The following is a 21,172-nucleotide window of genomic DNA, read 5'->3' as shown; positions in this document are numbered from 1 at the left end:
TAGCCAGTCAGAAACACTAGAAACAATGACAAACTAAACCTTCCAGCAAAGCTTTATTCTACCTAAAAGATACAAAATATCATTTAAATTTTGTCTTTAAGAGTTTTAAATGAATAAAAGTCAATGAAACAATCCAGAAATATAATATTGCAACCACAAAATCAAACCATAAAAAAGTGTCCATTTTAAAATTAAAAATTTATTTGATTAAATAATGAATCGCACACACTCAAAGAGTTGTGTATTTTTTTTGTTGTTGTTTTTTTTTTTTTTTACACACACACACACATTCACACACTGGCGGCGGCCCCACTGCCATACACCGGTGCACACCTTTAACCACCGGGAGCAATGTGGGGCTCAGAGTCTTGCCAAAGGACACTGATGACACAAATGTGTTGTAACTGGTGGAGGACTTGACAACTTCAGAAGCTCCATTTCCTGTTTCTCCTGATAGGTTTGTTCTAGTGGGGTAGATATCGTTAAGGGGGGAGCTGACGGTGCTAATTAAACAAGCAACCACTGACTCATGATTGGCAGATGGATTACCTGACTATCAAAGGAGTGAGAGATCAATATATCTCGGAAAATAAATTACAACCGTGTATGCATGAGCATATGGCTGAACAGCAATATTTTTACACTTAAGAATATTGTTATTCCTTGGTATTGTGTTGTTCATTAAACACAGCATGTTAACAGTAAAATGTGGATCTTTAGGACATATCCTTACAGCAAACTCTAGTCGTTCACTGCACACACAGAGGTGTCCATGTGATGCATTAGTGCCTGTAGTACGCCTTTGTGCTTTCCACATAGATTATGCATCGTCTGATTTCCTCATTTCTAAATGTCAGGCTCACAACAAGAGCACACTTATCGACTGAACAGCACTAATGTGCTGCTTGCTAAGTCCACAGGATTCGGGGGTTGAAAAAAGGAAAGTATCTACGATACGCCTTACTTCAAATGATGATTAACCCTATGTGTTGTTTAAGTGTTTACCAATGACCTGTCGCTTCCCAGCATAGCTGTAGGAAAAAATGCGCATGAACATTTTGGCTCTGTGGGTTCACCGCTCGTTTTTGGTCCCGGAGACGGCCCATATCCACCCGCAGGGCCAACTGTGACTAAGGATTTAGGAACGATCTTTGTAACCTCCTGGAGGAGCAGAAATTAGTCCTTTAGTGTAGTTTTTAAGTAACATTTGCCCAGCTGTGAATGTGGCCAAAAAGTACATCAAAATAAATATAAATACTAGATGTGGTCTATTAAACACTCCAGTTTTTACTTCTAAGTTGGTAAATGTAATAAGATATCTATCGACTATGCGGACAAAGGTACATTTAAACAGTTTAAGAGGATTTGTTTTAATCTAGTTGTGCTAATGTTATTTGCATTAGGTTGTTTTAAATAGCTGCACTACTCTTATCTGCCACCAGCTTCTTCTAACAAAAATCTAATTAACACCCACCAGCAAAACATCACTCAGACTTTATGATGGCAGCATGGAAAAAAGGGGCCAAACACATTTGCTGTGAATGCCTTGAATCATTCAGTACGAATGCTGCTGGTTGGACTGTTCTGTCTGAGGTGAAGGTCTCTAAAAGTGCTGACTGTGTTCCTTTGGTGTAAAGTGAGGATTGGACAGAGGACACAGCTGGAAAACTCATCAAGGACAGCATTTCTACCCATGCAGTGCAACACACAACTGTGTCTTTGAACAAAAAGGAGACAAAACAAACAAATTATTTACTTTGTTGGACAGTAACAGACAGACACCTTTGGTTAGACTGTTTAATGTTAACAAAAGTGTAGCACTTTTAAAAAATGACTTACAATGACAAATGCACAAACTGCTTTGGATTAATCCCTAATTATTAAATACAAATCAGAAAAGGTTTTTCACATCTGAAATATGTTTTAATGTTTTTGTTCTGTATTTCCGGCATTTCTAATACAAGACTATGTCCAACTTTAATTATCCACCGAATGCATTATCATTACTATTTTACTGCATTTTTCTCAGTTTTGTCAAAGGCATAACGGACATGCTAGAAAAACCACAGTTACACAAAGCTTCTGTTGGTGTCACCGTTCTCTTAAAAGTCCCATCTTCACAGGATCCAAAACCAAACAGGTGTTTTTTTTATCTGACAGGTTGCAGACACAGAAGACAGATGTGATTCCACCTTTGTGAGACTGTTCTTGTTCACTGCATTCAGCTTTCCAGCCTGCGCCAGGCTGATTACGGACAAAGACTGGTCGTCTGTGCAGAAGATAACTACCATATCAGGGGCAGTTATTTCTGTGACATTACTGAACAGTCATAAGAATAGTTTGGGGGGGGGGATGATTGGCAGTGCTTTTGCCAGTTTCACACAACTAAGAAGTTAGAAAGTAGTGAAGATGTTCAAACGGGTTTGTTTTGCTTAAAAGAAAAGAAAAAGGCTGATCTGAAGTAGACAGAAATAAAACTGTGTCTGGGAGCATTGCCGTGCGAGTTGTCATCTCTATTTAAGCACGCCGATAATCTCGTCTTCCAGCAACCAAATTACTAACAGCCGTACATGTACAACAGCAAACCAGTTACATCTGCAAATAAATTATGACTCATACACACAAGAGCAGAGCCACTCATGAACTGTAGAGCAGGACAAAACAGGACAACTCGCCACTAATCAGAACATCCTGGACTGCTTTAAAATTGAGTTTAGACACTAATCTATGGAGGAAATGTTTCCATTCACAACATACACAAGTCAGATTCTTAAAGAATCTTTTAACCTAGAGTTGGGGCATGTTTGATGTGAGATATATAAAATAAGAAGAATATCGAAAACCAACGTAAACTGTCCTGGGAATCAGCTAATTAACTAAAAACATCTGCTGTGTATCTTTACATGTCTCTCAGTGTAATTAAGCTATGCAATCATGAAGAAGGACTGCTGACTTGACAGGAGACAGTCATCAACACCCTTCACAAGGAAAGCAAGCCACAAAAGGTCATTTGCTAAACAGCCGGTTGGTCACAGAGTGCCGTATGCAAACATATCAACAGAAAATTGAATGAAGGAGAAAGGGTTGTAAGTTGAAATCCATCAACAGGGATAACGGGAGTCTTTAGAGGATTGTCAAGAGAAATCCATTCAAGAATTTGGAGAATGATCAGAAGGAGTGGACTGAGGAGTCAGAACATACAGAGTCACCACACACAGAAAAGTACACATCTGCAACAAATGTCACATTCTTCATGTCAATCCACTCCTGAACCAGAAGCAACACCAGTAACCAGAAAAGAGCAATCAAATTGGCATGTGAGTGCATCATATGAAAGAAACAGGACATTTGAATTCATCCTAGAAAAGCTTAACTGTTGTGCAATCTTCCAAAGTCGTTTTTTCAGATGATCATATACATTTAACTTTATTTAAAAATAAAGGTCAATCAAGTTTGTATTTAAAAAGGTAATTTAACTCAATCAAACGGTGTGCTATGGAAACCACATGCTAAAACTAGCCGATTTGCCCACTTTAGCAAAGAGCAAACAGGTTTGCTACACAGAAAACCTTTTGGAAGTTTTGGAACATAATATTCGTATTTGATAATGGAATAAGTATTATCATCATTGATATTCAATGTTAATGTTGTTCTGCCTTTACTATTCAGCACTGATGAATGAGCACATCAGCATAGTCTACATAAACTTCAAATTGTTGAATATGTGGCATACTTTGCAATCAGATAGAAAGACAACATGGTTGGTGTTTCTTTTCCCGAGAAGAAACAGTTTTGGAGTAGAGCAACATTTATATGAAGTTACATATTCATACTAGAGAATACTTTGTATTATATTTTACCCCGCAATCACTCTTGCAATTTTGTTGTGAAATAAATAAAAAATTTATTTTGTCAGCCTTAAAGAGACAAGGAAATGCAGAACACTAAAAAAATATTTCACATACAAGCTTCCAGTGTAAAGCTTTAAAGACAACTTCCAAATCTAAGTATGAAGACAAGCGAGAAGCTTTAAAAGTATTATCCTCCAAATAATGCCAACAGGCATGTTAGTGCAAGAATTTCCACAGCAGGAATATCACCACCCACACTGATGCATGACCTTGTGATGCTCCATCAAACTGATGGAAATAATGCCCTGACCAGCAGGATAACTCTGGGTGGGAATCAAAAATGTGTTAGTCAACGCGTTTGTGTCACTAACCCTGTCCAAAAAGTCTTGCAACCAATCTGTCAAAAAACAAAAAAAACTCTTCCAAAACAAAATAAACTACAATGCTTACAAAAGTCTTTTTTTCTTTCAATCAGATCATTACTGTTGGTATAATTTAGCCTATGTGATACATATATTGCCTGCTTCCAATGTGTTGCTAAAACCAAGAGACATCACAAAACGGAATCAGACCAGATTTTTAGCACTTTTAGGATGGAGTGTCCAAACTGAAACAGAGGGCTTTTTTATTCTTCAGTGATATAAATAATTAAATGTTCATAAGTTTGGGCAAAACGTTTTACCACGTACTCATTTGAAAGGCTAACATGACAAACAGCCAAGATAACCCAGCGCCGATTCTGTGCCAGAGATTTGCTAATGGAAACACAAACAATGGAAATATGCCTTTGGTCTACCATTTGAGGTGTTTCAGCAAAGGAATGTGTCTAATAAAATCTGACACTTAAATTACTCCAACAGTTTTTGGTAATTATTCGAGGAATTCCTGATAGCTGAAAGATCTGGCAGGTCAAAATATTACAATATATTCCATCTGACACAATATTACAATATAATAAACAGCTGGAGCTGCACTCAAAACCTTAGTCACGAATGCCCTTACGGGTGGATACAGGCTGTCTGCGGGTGAAAAATGGGCAAACGTTAGGGGACATGTAGGTGGGCTGGCACAAAATATCAAGGTCATAGACCACTTAGTGACCCTGAAGGGCCAAAATGTTCAAGCACATTTTTTTAATGGACATGTTACGCGAAAAAGGTCGTAGAGAACCATTATAAAACATAGAAAGGTGAAGTAGGTTCTTTTGTTTAAACTCTGGGTCTGCCAAACCTGACCTAAACCCTGATTCAGTCAGAAATAAAAAAAAAAAAAAAAAAAAAAAAAAAAAAAGAGTCTTATTCTATTTTTATTGAAACAAAGAAACCCAGTATTAAACAGTCACCTGGGACAATGCGGTGCTGTAGATGTATATGACCTTGTTGGAATTCATTACAGCCGGTAGGCCTGCACAATATACCGCAAATTTATCGTTATCGCGACATCAAGCTGTGCAATATGCATACCGGAAAAGACGGCAATAATCGCAATAAATGGTTACGATAAATGTGCTAAAAACAATCTTAAGGCAGCTTGAAATATTGAACAAATAAAATAAATCCCTTCATGCATTTAACCAATCGGAAGGACCCGTTTACGTTGTTGATCAATCAGATGAGCCCTTTTATGTTTGATGTTTGCCTCCTACATCGACAAGGGTCATTTGGAGTATAATTTTTAAACTGTTGTAGTGAAATGAAAATTACGTTTTTGGTTGTTTTGCCATTTGTTTATATACCGCAAATTATATCGTTATCGCATTATTAATCACCAATAACGCATATCGCGAGTTTTCCTCATATCGTGCAGCCCTAACAGCCGGAAACAATATTTTTGATTTATAACAGTTTTTTTATCTTAAAACGATGCTTTTGGGTGGAAGATTTTTTGCTATGTACAGTCTTCATATTAAATCCTGATTTAAAAGTTTACAATTATCATTTTTATAGTGGACTACAGTCCATTAACAAGAGGAATGTAGAGTCTTAAAACACTTTCTGCAGGTGAGAAAAGATATGTAAAGTGAAGCACAGAGGCTATTTATTTTAAGAGTTAAACTGTTATAAATGGTTAATGGCATACAGTTATATAGTGCTTTTCACATTCACCTATGCACACACATTCACACCGCTTCCATACATCACGCCAATCTTAACCACCAGGAGCAATGTAGGGTCCAGCGTCTTGACCAAGGACACTTCAACACATGGGCAGGCAAGGTGGCAACCAAACCTACAACTCTTCGATCAGAGGTTGACCGCTCTACCTCTGCACCACAGCGGTAAATTTGACCTGCTTAGGTCAATTTTGCAGCTGTGGTCGTTGCAGTTCAGCACCCATTACACAAGCCAGGAAATAGAGGTTAAAAAAAAATGCCATGTGTAAATAAATAAAAGGGGAAAAAAAGACGTTTCATCTAATTTCTTCCATAATAATATCTTCAGTTTTTACACCACAATCACAAAAAGACAAAGTGGGGAACTATAATCAATAGCACATGCATGATAATCTGCAACAGCCTCCAGCCTAATATTTCATGTAACACATCTGAACAATGACTGGCTTTACAGAAATGTAGCTATATTTAATATATCACTGAGATCATTCAACGTCCTTCAGCCTTTAATGCAGTTTGGCAATCTGCTGAGCTACAAAGCAGATATACCATAAATCAAAGTCAATTTCAATGAAAAAGTTTTCATAGTGCAGATGGGACTGACAGTAAAAAGCCAGGAAATTAGGTATGAAAGGTCAAAGATGGAAAAATCTAATATATGTTACAGGTAGAAAGACCGGGTTTAAAAAAAGTGTTTATTGACAGAGACAGATAGTACTTTGGTACTTCACTGACTACTAGGTCTTGGTAAACAGCCTCTAGAATACAACTATCAAGGATTTCAGGATTTGATTTACCACTAAGGATAAAAGTAGATGAATAACCTAAATATTAAATTGCTCAAATATTGAACAGCAGGTTTCTAAACTTAAATTGTAAATATTTTCTACGTTATATTTCCTATATGTTTACGCAGTGAACGTAACCCATAGGAACCCATGGTGACATCAGTGTAACAGAAAAATATCAGAAATGGATTCTGTGGTCCACTTGGTTTGTGGTAAAATACACAATTTTATTTTTAAGAAAAAATGGGTCTGGGTACATTTGGCTTAAATTTACATTTTGGGTAGAAATGGATCTACTATACTACTATAACTTGAAAAGCTGGAATCAAATCATGAAAAATCAAAAACAAACAGCCCTAAATCATTATGACACCTTTTTCAGTGAAAGGGGAAATAGCTTGAAGCTACTTTATACAGCTGGACATATATTTTTTAACCAGGTTAGTGAAAGGCTTAGAGCCACAGCTCAAAGCAGCTGGCTTCCACTAATCCCCAACCTACAAAACAAACCTCTAACCACTACTGTCCATTCTGATATGCTCACAAATGGGTTGGGTGGGAAAAAACCTACACAGGTCAGCCCTTTATTCTCAAAAGTATATAGTTACTCAGCCAGAGGATTTTATTCAAGCCAACAAAAATATGCTATATTAAAGTATTACTAACTGACAGTTCTCAAGATCAGAGTGTGTACTTAAGTGCGCTCTGCCTCCCTATTTCTGATGATTCACGACCTCAATCGTTAGTCTTCTCACCACAGACACACGTGTACATGAACAAAAGCAATCCGTGCAAGCTCGTCAATGTCCCTCTGCAACATTTCTTTTACAGTCCTTCCTGGATCCGTTTAGAAGTGCTGTCAGATATAGAAAGCTGTTTCCAAGGAAACAGATGAAATAAATTCAGTGGAGTTTAGTTTTAGAAGCAACCCACAAAGGTACAACAATATGTTTGTTTGCTGCACACACCCAGCGTTTCCTTCAACAGATGAGCCCAAAGCAATGCTGGATTCTTGATTTAGGCCAAGTCACACTCATCCGTACGGGTGCTGCAGGTTTTTGGGTTATCCAGGCCCATAGGAGCAGCTGCATCTTAAAGGGTGCGCAGGTATGTCTTGCGGTTCCCTTAAAGCTTGTACGAATTCATGAAACTAAGTTGTAGCGCTTATGGCGTATGGGAGATACTGTCGTGCGGAGCCCTTATGCCACACTTTAGTCGTTAGTAAGATGCAAGTACTGGCCACTTCATGACCGCACGCAAATGTTGCTGGTGATACTCAAGTGCACATAGGACGCCCACACAAACTACAATCCAAATGTCAAATTTTCTCATTTCTAAAAGTTAGGCTGCATACAAAGAGCCCAAAAGTAGCACGTGAACAGCACTAACGGGCTACTCGCGCAGTACGCAGGTTTAAAGGGGGGCTAGTAAATGAAAGATCTGAACGCCAAAGGGAAAGAGACACCGTTTCCTCATAGTCAATGGTATCCACCCATTTGGAGAGTAGTTACAAAGGCAGTGTTTTTCAACCAGTGTGCCGCGGCACACTAGTGTGCCGTGGGAGATGGTCAAGTGTGCCGTGGAGAAATTGCCCTCATTAATCATTAACTGATCTAAAAACATTTCCCATCTCCAGGATATCAGCTCTTTGTTCATCCAAACAGGCCCTGATAAAACACTGAGTAGTTAGGAATATAAAAGATCTTAAAATTACTTTTTCTTTGTGTTTATTTAATTCTATTAAAGAAATTTTGATAAGAATGACGCTACCGCGATTTCCCTGCAGCTATGACAGTTTGCGGAAAAGTCCCATCCCTTTAACTGTCTCCACCAATCATTCTTGAAGGCTTAATCACATGTCATCAGTCTGACCAATCAGAAGTGCTTAAAGTCTTCACTTCCTTGTTCTTAATTCTGCTGATAAAGTCGCTCAGTTCTAACAAAAATACCAGCTAAAGCTCTTCTTTAGCGATGTAGCTTTCCACAGAGTCCGGTGTCAGACCGTGAAACAAGTGGACAATACAATGAAGCTCAGAGACGCGAGTCTTTCTGCAAGTTTTCGGCAGTTTTCACACTACATCTCCCATGATGCATTGGCTTAAACGGCCAGTGTCCCAGCGCACAATGAGTTGTCCTTGCGAAACGCCTTGAAACCACAACAAACAAACAGTTTCTAAATTTTCTAATTTAACTTTCATTTCATCTCTTAGAAAAAACAGCCGCAACTTCCTGCTTTTCCGGCCACAATTATCACAAAAATGCAGGTGAGATTGCGGGGGGGGGGGGCTGTCGGTCAATACAGACCATGAATCTCTGTTTTTTTTTTTTTTTGGATGCTGGTGTGCCGCGGGATTTTTGTCAAGGTTAAAGTGTGCCGTGGCTCACTTTAACCTTGTGCCTTAGGCCTTAGGCCACTGTACTAAGGCATACGTGGCTTGAGAGAGCCTGTACTTTTGTGTAATAAAATGTGCATGCATCAGCTCAATAGTTTAAAATATACTTTATACTAAAGTAAATCTTTTGAGGTAATGCATACCAGGCAGTTTTATGCCTCCTGACAGATTCATGTCAACAAACTATTGGGATAAATATTTACGCAAAAAGAAAATTTGGACCAATTAGTAGAAAGGTAACAGTAGTTCATCTTTAACTCCACATCAAGTTTTTTTTAATAGTTTAGTTTGAATTAACTGCATTTGTAAAAAAAAAAAAAAAAAGATTCAAGAAATGGGTTTAGTTTTGATCCATCAAAGATCGGATGATGAGCACAAAATCAACAACATCCAGCATTACGTTGTTCTCAAGTTTTTGTTTACAGGGTGGGGGGGTGGCAAGCAGCATCATTGAGGCTCCCTAAGGTTCCTTCAACACATCAACATGAGAAGAGCAAAGCCTTGGAGGGCTGAAAGGCCTGTCTAGTTTGTCGCCACTCCCAGTGGTTAGCCGGCCCAATCGCACAAAGGATCTATTGTCGGGCACAATGGGGTCACCGTTTCTGTTCCTGCTGGGCTGATCTTGGCCGGTCTCTGGAAGCTCGCCAACTTCCACACAAAGACCTTCAAAGACATCACTTAGCCTCAAAAACTCTTAAAAATTGAGGGTTTTTTTCCTTTCTTTTTTTTTTGTAAGCAAACAGATGAGAGATGAAGGCCTCTTGTGTTGGACATATTTTACTTTAACAACAGGGGTTATGAATCTTCTGACAGCGGCAGCCAAAACCCCCCAACACCCGCACGGCAGCAGATGGAGAACAACCGCCCCCCGGGCGATCACATCCGCCACCCAGGCCAGAGACAGCAGGATCGCCACTGGCACCCCAAAGCCAGAGAGCAGGGAGGCATGGGGGGACAGAGAGTGCAGCTCCAGCCCAACCAGACGAGAACCCCCCACCACCACCCAGGCATGAGCCAGGACCCCCCCCAGGGGAGATTTATCCCACGCTCCAGGCAGCCACCCACCCGGCCCCCGGTTGGTCCAGGTGAGAGCAAGGCAGGGGCCGGTCCCCTGACCAGGAGGAAGGCACCCAGGAGAAGAGGGGGTCCACAAGAGGTGTTGTAAACATGGCCCAACCAGGCTCGCCCACAGTTGGAAATTTGGCGAGGCTTAGCACTCAGGGGCAAGGGCCAGAACCCACACCCCAGGCACACGGACACCCCCAGGCTCAGATGTGATGTGATCCCCGGCTCTTGGTCTTGCCAGAATGGCATGCGGGGAGAGAGGGCTGCCGGGCCAAGGAAACCAGCACCCAGGGAACACGGCCGCCGTCGTCGAGGGCCTGGTACCCCCCGCCAAGGATTGGGTAGGGGACAGATGGTCCGAGGTCCCACCTTCCTTGTGAAATGCATGTGTGTGTGTTTGTCAGTGTGTGTGTGTGCATGTATGTGTTGGAGTGTATATGTTGAGGGGTAAAGGGTGTGTGTACTAATGGGGTGCAGTTAAAACTGGCGGATAGGGCACTGAGGGCACATCTCCAGATTACAAAAACTTAAAAAATTGAGTTTTTCTAAAATAAATAAGTTACAACTGCAATTTCAGCAGAAAACAAAATAAAAAGTGATGATGAAACATTTAGTGCTTTTGACAGAAAGCTAACATTACCGGTATATTTTAATTTTGATATGGTTCAAACTGATTTCAAATTTGTTGATCAAATATCACCTTCAATGTTATCCAAAAAAGAGCCTTTTATTCATCAGAGTGGTAAAGGTGGAAGACTGGGATGGGTGGACACTTACCTTGAAGCATACACCTGTATGCAGATTCTGAGATAGCGTATATGTGAGGGGGCATTTCGTGCCTCTTCTTGCCCCTGTACATCTCTATGATGTTATCAGAGTAGATGGGTAGATTTTTGTAGGGATTAATGACCACACAGAAGAGACCAGAGTATGTCTGCAAGGAGAAAGAGGACATGAAATCAAAAATCATGCTCAAGTGAATTCTGTTAGCATGTTCATTTGCATCCATTTTATTCATTACTGCATTGATCTTAAACAAAGAGGAGTGATAAGAAGACTAGTAAGAATAAAAAAATCCATAAAGATTCAAGGACTCAACTCTGAAAACTTAAGAAAATGTACCGTCATTTACTTAAATAGTAGAGCATACCTGATTCCTTTTCAAACGCATTTGTATTATAAGAGTAATTAAAAACAAGAAGTTGTAGATCTGACTCTTGTTTTCCTATCATTTTTTTTACATTTATGTTAAATTTTATTTTAAAAACAGATGCACAAACAGTTTATCAGCCAACACTGACCTGAAGTATCAGTGTTTTTATCTGCATTGGCACTTATGAAATACACATGATCCCCATTGGATACATTATGTCAGAGCAAAAAAGTTAAACTCTGCTGGGAATTGTTTTTTAAATATACAACATATTTATTCTGGTTCAGCATCTTGCCTATCCAGAAACCCTTATATAAGATATCCATCTGCTTCACTACATTATGTACTAAATGCCTAATAATTGTCATAAATTCACAAATATCTTGGGGTATTTATTGCTCATTGCTGTGCCTCAGCATATCTACAAACCTTGTTATGATGAAATATTTATATTTTAATAGCCAATCAGACAGCTGTCTTTCTCCAGTGACGTGCTGACATACATTCAGTCTGACCAGGGCAGGGTTACAGCCTGCTATGGCTGCTGCTGTAGCTGAGGCATTAATCCGAGACAGATCATGGGGTACACACAGTACAAAGAACAGTCAGATTCCATTTGGTGGAGACATTTTGCCCAAGTTATTTTAATAACAAACTTTATCTTAACTTTGGCCTCATGTTTATTTAATAGTTTATTTAAAATTAACTCTTCTTTATATATGTTTTTCAATACCTGGCATCAGATTGTTAATCACCTTTTTTTTGTTTTTACTGTGAGTCTTCCTGATTTTTGTGCTTGGCTGAATCGCTATAATCTCCTTAATGATGTTGTCTGTTGCAGCCTTTGAGCTCACAGGCTCAAAGGCTGCAAAATAACCCAGTTGTGGAACAGGAACAATCTTAAACATAATGTGGGTAAAGAATGGATTATCTGTATGGCAGAAGTTGGAACAGACATCTGACATGTGGCTCAAGTTTCACACCAATCAATCACAAACACAGGTTTAAAGCTCCAGTAAAATCAATAAATAAATTGTATTATGCTATTATGCGTTGAGGACCAAATACTTAAATAAAACAGACAACTTGAGCAGTTAATTGAAAACTGTAGCAGTGAAAAAGATAGAATCTGTATCTTAAAATAAAAAAGTATTGTGGGTGAGTATCTTATGATGTGGTGAGTGATTATAGAGGGTGGGGGTGATGTCACCAGATGGTCAGTAATACACCCTCCCCACCTCTGCCGTGTACACAGATGCTTCAGACTTAACCCCATACAGCAGTCTGGCCATACCCAGATTTGTTGTTCTGGAACCACAAGCAGAATCGTCTCAATCCTCTGCAACATCGCAAGAGTTAAAATCAATTAACGCCAATATTTATGGATGCCAAGAATACGTATACAAATGTACATTTATATGGATGTGATCCTTGGACTGTTGCCACTGTAACCCCTCCAGACTCCCAGAAGGATACAAAGCAGACAGATCAGCAATTCTCACCCAGCGTGAGTTGAAGAATGACTCAGCTGGCTGTCTTTGGCTTAGAACCTCATAAAATGCTAATGGTCTGCACAACATACAACCACTTTGATGCAAGAGGGTTGTGGTTTATATTTCCCTGTAAAGTTTTATAAGAAGAATGTCTATTATGTTACGTAATAATGCAACAAGAGCAAATCAGTTGATAGACCCTGGAGCTCTACATAGGGATGCAAATAAATGAGCCAAACAGGGATTAACCATGAGGCCATTCTCAGTTGGATAAGAACCAAGGACCTCAGGGGTCTCCTCCATCCTTCAAATTGGCAAGTTGGATTTTCTTCAGAATTTCTTTTGTTTTTCTGTCTAACACATATTGCAAGAAAATTGTTTAATGCTTTGCCAGTTAACCCTTTAACATTGGAGATGTTGCTGGCGACACATAAATAAAACACGCTACTGACATACCATAACTCTTTGACCGTTTACCCAATTAACTTTTATCATGGAGGAGAAATTACTAATTGCTGTTTGTGCTCGGCTGGAATTATATACCAGCAAGTCTTTCACATATCGGAACAGAGCTGTAAAAGTCTGAAAATATTCACGAGATTTGCACCGCTTTGACGTTTCGCACCAAGCCTCTTCCAGCTGTAGGTGGCACACATGCGCTAGTAAACAGTAGAAGAGAAAAAGAAGCCCCTCCTTTCTTGTTTAGTGTGAACACCATGGGCTAAATGCACGGTAAAACATGCGCGTTTAGCACTTTCTAGAAAGCGCACCACGTGCCCGTTGTTACCATTCACTTCTGTGAACAACTGAAAATGGAAACAACTATCAGCATTTGTAACATCAAGCAAAAGCTGGTTTCAGGTGTTCCTTTATAACAGCAATGATGCTGAGAGCAGAACAAAATAAAAATTCAGTTACTTAAGAACTGACAGATGTTGCTTATCAGCGAACACCCAGAACTTTGTTTTTGTAGATTGGTTGCCGCATGACTCATCTTTGGCTGCCTTTGCTACAACATGTGGCCATGGACATTTTTCACTCAATTATAAGACCCTGGAGAAAACAAACACCCGTTTTATGTGGTACAACACAACAATACTGAAGCAATACTGAAAAACCCAATGTTTAGTGGAAATAAAGTTGGGCGGGCCGCAGCTCAATGTGAACAATAATATTTTTAAGTCCCAAGACAGCAAACATACAAATCAATGAAGACATTTCTGGCTGTTCATCCATCCAGTTTCTGGACCAATGCTGCTCTGGGTGAAAGGGCTGGGGCCCTCCCATTACCTTTTTTTTTGGGGGGGGGGGGGGGGGGGGGGGGGGGGTATTTCACTAGGGTTGTGCCGATGGACGATATCATCGTCCATCGTGATGGGTGACTGACATCCCGATGGAGAGACCACCATCGTGATGCCACGCCCCCGCCACGTTGCGCGTCGACACCATAAGCCGCGGTTACATGTACAAAATATCCTGATGGGATCAATGGTCGGATTAGAATCCAACCGTGTACATGGGCCCAGAAAAATGTTTTCAGAATATAAAAACGTTCACTAAGGTCACAATTTCGGTCGGAATAAATCATTCGCACACGCGCAGTATTCGCACATGCGCAGTTTGAAAACCGGAAGAGGATACAACTTCCGCCGAGCGGCTTTTTTTCCAAACTTTATTGAAGGTAACAATTCAATACAAAACGATAACAGCGCCGAGCGGCTATATACATTGACATGTCAGCTCGGTAAAATACGAGACGATCTTCTAAACGTGCTTTTAATAATGTTACGGTTATTATGAAACACCTGTTCGCTCATCATTTGAATTTTAATCCGTGTGGTCAGTGCTTTTTCTGAACGTAGCCAGGATTAGCAGTATGCTAACACGGGCTAACAACTAGGGTTGGGCGATGTCCCCTAGTTTGGCCGTTGACGATGTTTGCTGTCAACCATCGGGATGGACGATGACATCGTCGGGGGGGGGGGGGGGGGGGGGGGGGTATTTTTACATTTTTCGTTCTTATATAACTGCTATTCGTTATTTTGCTTTTTTCATTTTATTTCCCAACTAATGGTTAATCCGCGATGATCCAGTATAAACTGAGGGAAGTGACTTTAACAGAAAAAGTAACAAGCAAAATAGAAAAAAAGTGGTCCGCTCCTGCACTTAACTAGCAAAGTGGATCGGCGGAGGGCGGATTTACAGCTTTATGTTTGATGGGAAGGGGGGGGGGGGGTACATGAGCGGTATGTGTGGGAGATTTAAGACCGCGAACCGTCCCGCAGCTCTAGGGGTACGAGCTATCAAACTCAGAACCGGGTCTAAACGTGTGTCTGAGCACAGTTCGGATCGTCAGCAGACACACAGCGGTTTGAGCTTCAAAGCAGAAATTTCGCTCAGTCCTAAGAAAACATTCAATCAATCACGTGGATTTGTGTTTCCAGTCGTGTCCCGACTAAATAAAGGCTGATGTTATTCACAGGATGCAGCGCCACCCAAAGCTAATGTTGTTAGCCCGTGTTAGCATACTGCTAATCCTGGCTACGTTCAGAAAAAGCACTGACCACACGGATTAAAATTCAAATGATGAGCGAACAGGTGTTTCATAATAACCGTAACATTATTAAAAGCACGTTTAGAAGATCGTCTCGTATTTTACCGAGCTGACATGTCAATGTATATAGCTGCTCGCCGCTGTTATCGTTTTGTATTGAATTGTTACCTTCAATAAAGTTTGGAAAAAAAGCCGCTCGGCGGAAGTTGTATCCTCTTCCGGTTTTCAAACTGCGCATGTGCGAATACTGCGCGTGTGCGAATGATTTATTCCGACCGAAATTGTGACCTTAGTGAACGTTTTTATATTCTGAAAACATTTTTCTGGGCCCATCTACACGGTTGGATTCTAATCCGACCATTGATCCCATCAAGATATTTTGTACATGTAACCGCGGCTTATGATGTCGACGCGCAACGTGGCGGGGGCGTGGCATCACGATGGTGGTCTCTCCATCGGGATGTCAGTCACCCATCACGATGGACGATGATATCGTCCATCGGCACAACCCTACTAACAACATTAGCTTTGGAGCTGCGGGACGGATCGCAGTCTTAAATCTCCCACACATACCGCTCATGTTACCCCCCCCCCCCCCCCCCCCCGCCCTTCCCATCAAACATAAAGCTGTAAATCCGCCCTCCGCCGGTCCACTTCGCTAGTTAAGTGCGGGAGCGGACTACTTCTTTTCTATTTTGCTTGTTACTTTTTCTGTTAAAGTCACTTCCCTCAGTTTATACTGGATCATCGCGGATTAACCATTAGTTGGGAAATAAAATGAAAAAAGCAAAATAACGAATAGCAGTTATATAAGAACGAAAAATGTAAAAATACCCCCCCCCCCCCGACGATGTCATCGTCCATCCCGATGGTTGACAGCAAACATCGTCAACGGCCAATTTAAGGGACATCGCCCAACCCTAATATACACATACATTAGGACTGCATGATGTGAAGAAAACCGCCCCCGACTTTTGCAATATGCGTATTGCCTGGCTTGATATCGAGACAATGATAAATATGCAATTCATTGTGGAGGCCTTACATACATCCATAATGTACATGATTGGCGTATTTCCTTAAAAAAGCAGCAATCCTCCTAAATAACACCCCATCTCTGACAGATAACATAAAGCATAACGGCAGTGTTGCTGTGCATAATATAGAATAATTGTTATTTTTAGAACAAACTTTTTTCTGCAAATTCAGCAAATAAAGCCATGATGTTCATGATATGACACATTCATATATAACATCCCCCAGGAGAATTTAAATGAATGCTCATGGGTCTAAAATAAAAACACAGTAAACAAAGTAATTACTGCATTTCAACAACATAAACAACACACAACAACTATAAGCCTTTCAAACTACACAGAAACATCACTATAGGACTCATAATACCTGGACAAAACAGAGTTTAGAATAATCTTTTTCTAAATATAAAATCAATCATTTCAGGTAAACAAGAAAAAGATATTTTCTTTAGTATTTTAGTCTATATGAAAATGTAAAATCTGCATTTCTTTGTAGCTATGCTCCTAAATGTAAGGCACAGTGGACATGTTATCTAGCATGGTCTCAAGTGGGCCACTACTCCTCTGTCTGGGCTATTCCAGGAATGTATTAAGAGGGCCATAATCACAGTGGAAACTGGTGGATTATCTGCTTTAGGCACCTCAGATGTGAAAGGTGCTCATAACTTTCTTAAACTGTGCAAAATATATATTTCAGAAGTTACTATAAAAATGAACAAAAAGGAATTTGCTGCCTTAATGAGCACACTGATTTTTAGTGGTAAATCTTATTAGTAAGCAACAAAAAAAAACCAGTTATTTGTCATTTAAAGAGAATGCAAAAACTGATCAAGTTATGTGGGACAATTTTTATCAAAAAGACAATAAAGCTGTTAATTTATTTGAAAAATCTGATTTTCTGTACATACATATTTTTGTCTCATTTCCATCTTTTCACGGGAAAAAATGGTCTGAACAAATGTTGGCTCTTATTTACTGGCTGATGCTGACTCACCTGCAGACTGACATGGTTGTCATTTTTTTAAATCTTGTGATGATTTCGAGTCTGACAGAAATAAAACCAGGAAAATGGTTCTCAATCAAAAGACACTGGGTGTGGATCCTAAAAGCCTTTTACCAAAGGATGTTTTGTAATGCTAATGTGTTCTATTACACTGAACATGCACTCACAAAAGCAACGTCAACTTCTTTCAGGAACTAACTGTGGCCTTCAAGTCCATCTAACTACTCAGTAAACAAAGCAATAGAGTAGGCATAACGGTTTCCGTCAGCGATCTTCAGACCTTCTAACCTGTAGCTCCAAAACAGCTGAAGGACAAACGAAAGCACCAGAACATTTCCAGGTGAGGAAACACCCTGAAGGCATCACGATAATGTGTCTGAGAGAACGAGATAATGAGCGTGTTTTTAAAACAACAATCCATCGCTTTATTACTCTATTTAGAAGGTAGTGGAACACACCCCAGCTATGGTTTGATAGACGGATACGATACTTCTCTGCTGATTGAAGATCACACTGAATGGATTACATAAGAGTCTATGATGATGTGGTGATTGTGGCCGTCACACATACCGCATAATCCTTTGATTGCAGTTATCTGATTATTAGGGATCGCCATCATTTTTCCTTTGTCCTCATAATCATCCATTTGCACCGGAGTAAATAATGATGAGCACCAGATGACATAACTTCAAAGACATAACAGCTATGGTCTTCATTGGCACAACAGGGGAGTTTAAACGACAGCAGCTCAACAAAATCTTTGAAGTCTAACATCAAATGAAATTCAAATTAGAATATTTATTATTATAAAGTTCTCTTATAAGAATGTCCCTAGTCTTAAGAATCTCAATAATCAAAAGAATTTACTTAATTCCATCCTGAAGGCATTTTTGGAGTTTGGATATTTTCAAAAGGCGGGGAAATGCATAACTTCCTATTATTTTCAAAATAAAAGTACCATTAGCTGTGACCAAAAGGAATACAAAGTATTATTAGTAGTAGCATACAAAGTATTGCAGTAAACGCAAAGCAAATCTTTATACTCACATAAATGAGGCCAGAATAGTATCGGTCCTTGAGATTGTGGAGCACAGATGCTTCATTCAAGCAGGTAAGCTCAGCCATGTCTTCTACCTTAGTGAACTTGGGTGGGTTCATCTTCTGAATGTCATCCTTGTTGACCACCGCCTTCTTCCCGTTCTCAGCTAGCTCCACTATCACTTCGTCCCCGCGCTCCTCGCGGATGCTTGCACCCTCAAAGCCATGGCGCTCTGACGGGACCCACACAAGCCTCTTGGCAGTCCAGTCTGCCTGCGCAGCCGGGTTGTACACCACGGCGCGGTCCACAAACAGGTACCGCTGCGGGTCATCCTGCCCACTCCTCTGTGACATCACTGCTGGAAACCAGAAGGACAAATGTCTCGGTTACCTGAGGAAAGCAGAAGAAGGAAAGGGTTTCTATTAGGAGTGTAAAAGATCATCAAAACTAGTGTATTTGCTGTTTTTAGATTCACTTTAAAGCTTTAAACCTTTCTCAGGTTTCATGTCGATCTTTAAAGATTCTATCAAATCATCTGGTAGATTTATGACTAATGTGCCATTATAGAGATCCCACTATCTGTGAAACATAAAAATGAATGCTCTTGGTGGTAAATTGTTTTAAAAATGATTACATTCTAGGACCAAGAAAAAAACAAAACAGTTGTAAAGTCCTTAATTTAAACTGTAAAAACAGTGATAACATTCGCAACAGACTTTCCTGTGCACCATTTACCCATTAAATCTATATTTAAATTAAATTTAAACACATTTCAGCGAATTACATCAGTAAAAACACAAACAATGGACAACCAGTATTAATTATTACTGCTTTAAAATTTTGTTAATCACACATTAGTTCTTAAAAAAAGGACAAAAATATTGAGGTTCTGCCATCTCCAACTGCTCTGATTGATAACAAAACTAATCGTTGGAATTGAATGATTGTTTTAAGAAAATGACTTTTCAAATATTAGGAAATTGTTATTATTGATGACCTATTCATTATGATTGCATTATTTATTTCTAAACACTCATGTTAATGGATAAGCAGATTTATTAAACATACAATGAAGTTGCATTCTTAAAGTAGGCGCTGGTAAATCACTGAATCTGGGTCAGGTCATGGGATGCAGGGATCAGTTTGGCTGTTCCGTCCCTGCTTCCCTCAACCACTTTCATCCCCTATTCGGTTGTAATCCTCAATAATATGCTGTATTATACTCCATAGAGACAAAAGCAATGACTGATTTGTACCCCAGTAAGGCCAACAGCGGCATCTGCCACTTAGCTTTGCTAAGGCTAGCTTAAAGTTGGCGTCCGGTGCCTCCAGCAGTTTTCGCCGGTAACAAAAGATGCCCCCCTCCAAGGGAGCTTCCGCGAGCGCTTAAAACACTTAAAATACACATTTGGACAATTAATTGTTGAGTTTTCTTTCGTGAAAAGTGGAAGTGTGTGTGCGGGTGAGCTGTGCAGCCTCCTCCGACAAATCCCATCATCATCATGGGTGTGGGCGGCTCAACTTGCGTCGGGCAGCCAGAGGATAAGTAGGCTGACACTGACCGCACGCGCGCTTAAAATGTAAACTTCTATTTTTAGGCAAAATACAATAATCCAGGAACACGTGACATAGCTAGAAAATATATTGTAATTCTAAAGTGCCGGTTAACATTAGCCAAACTAACGGTTTCGCCATCATTATAAAGTCATGGCAGCATAATAATCCGCTAGTACTAGCTAACCGTAACGGTGACTGTTGCTAACCGCTACATCCGCGCGAGGAAAAAAGAAAACAAATCCCGCAAGGACCAGAGAATTCTCCATCAAACTTACCAAACGCAGCAAATTAAAACGAGATACGTCTGTGGTGTTCCCAGTAAAGAAGCGCAATAATCTGCCAATGCGAGCAAAACGGCCCCTTCCTTCGCCCGCTCTCTCATCAGTGGTACTCCCCCACCATCCAGCACCCTCTCAACCGAACTCTCCCCGGCCCGGGAAGATGCACTGCAGCGGCTCCCACTGCATTTTGGGGAGTGGGAAACGCCCACAAGGAAAAGCTGGAAGCTCATTGGGCATCCGGTCTGGGTGATCTGTTGTGATTGGTCAACTGGTTAATTCAGCCGCAGACTGAGTTTGGTGCATCTAATGACAGTAATATATTACTTGATGTAACTGCATGGTAACAATTTATTCTAGTATTTTTTTCTATGTAATTATTTTATGGAAAAACATTGATAAAATGTTAGCAATGTTTTTTGATATAATAATTAACTAACTGAAACCACTTTCATGTCTAGGCCCCATAAATCAAAGGTAAATTTAAATGACATTAATAAAATCAGGTCACAGTTTCATCACTTTGTCTACAAGGTAGACATCTATAAACTCTCTGAAACAACATGATTAAACACACTTAGCAACATAAAATGTAGTTTTTAAACCACAAAATGTGACTCCGTTATTTCAGTAAACAAAAAATAAAAATAAATAAACACTTCAAAGTAGCCTAACGTAAACAGAAAAACATTTTTGTGGCATCCCTTAGCAAAAAATAAAGACAACAACAAAAATAAAAAAAAGTACACCTGAATTTTATATTATTCAAGTGTACTTAATAAATGTTATATAATTAATATTATTAAGAATGAACTACTAGCACCATTCTATCTTGTCAAAACACAAAG

The 21,172-nt window shown here is 39.8% G+C and overlaps 1 protein-coding gene across 6 annotated transcripts in view; it reads right to left on the bottom strand.

The window, feature by feature from the left end:
- The window catches only part of LOC101165692 (myosin-10), a 49,101-nt gene extending 28,578 nt beyond the window's left edge, over positions 1-20,523 (bottom strand). For 5 of the 6 annotated variants that reach the window (XM_011478025.4, XM_023954141.2, XM_078947986.1 and 2 more), the window contains exons 1-3: positions 20,322-20,523; positions 18,498-18,879; positions 10,988-11,144 (exon numbers count right to left, since the gene is read on the bottom strand). In XM_011478025.4, the coding sequence (XP_011476327.1) occupies positions 10,988-11,144; positions 18,498-18,842 (502 nt within the window). In that variant the 5' untranslated portion in view covers positions 18,843-18,879; positions 20,322-20,523. The remainder of the gene's footprint in view (positions 1-10,987; positions 11,145-18,497; positions 18,880-20,321) is intronic. The other variant, XM_078947985.1, reaches the window with a different exon arrangement.
- Between the last annotated feature and the right edge of the window lie 649 nt (positions 20,524-21,172).

The sequence above is a fragment of the Oryzias latipes genome, chromosome 1 (assembly GCF_053564925.1).
Source record: "Oryzias latipes strain Hd-rR chromosome 1, Olatipes_Hd-rR_3.1".
In the NCBI taxonomy this organism is placed as follows: domain Eukaryota; kingdom Metazoa; phylum Chordata; class Actinopteri; order Beloniformes; family Adrianichthyidae; genus Oryzias; species Oryzias latipes.
This window is presented reverse-complemented; position numbering and strand designations above follow the sequence as displayed.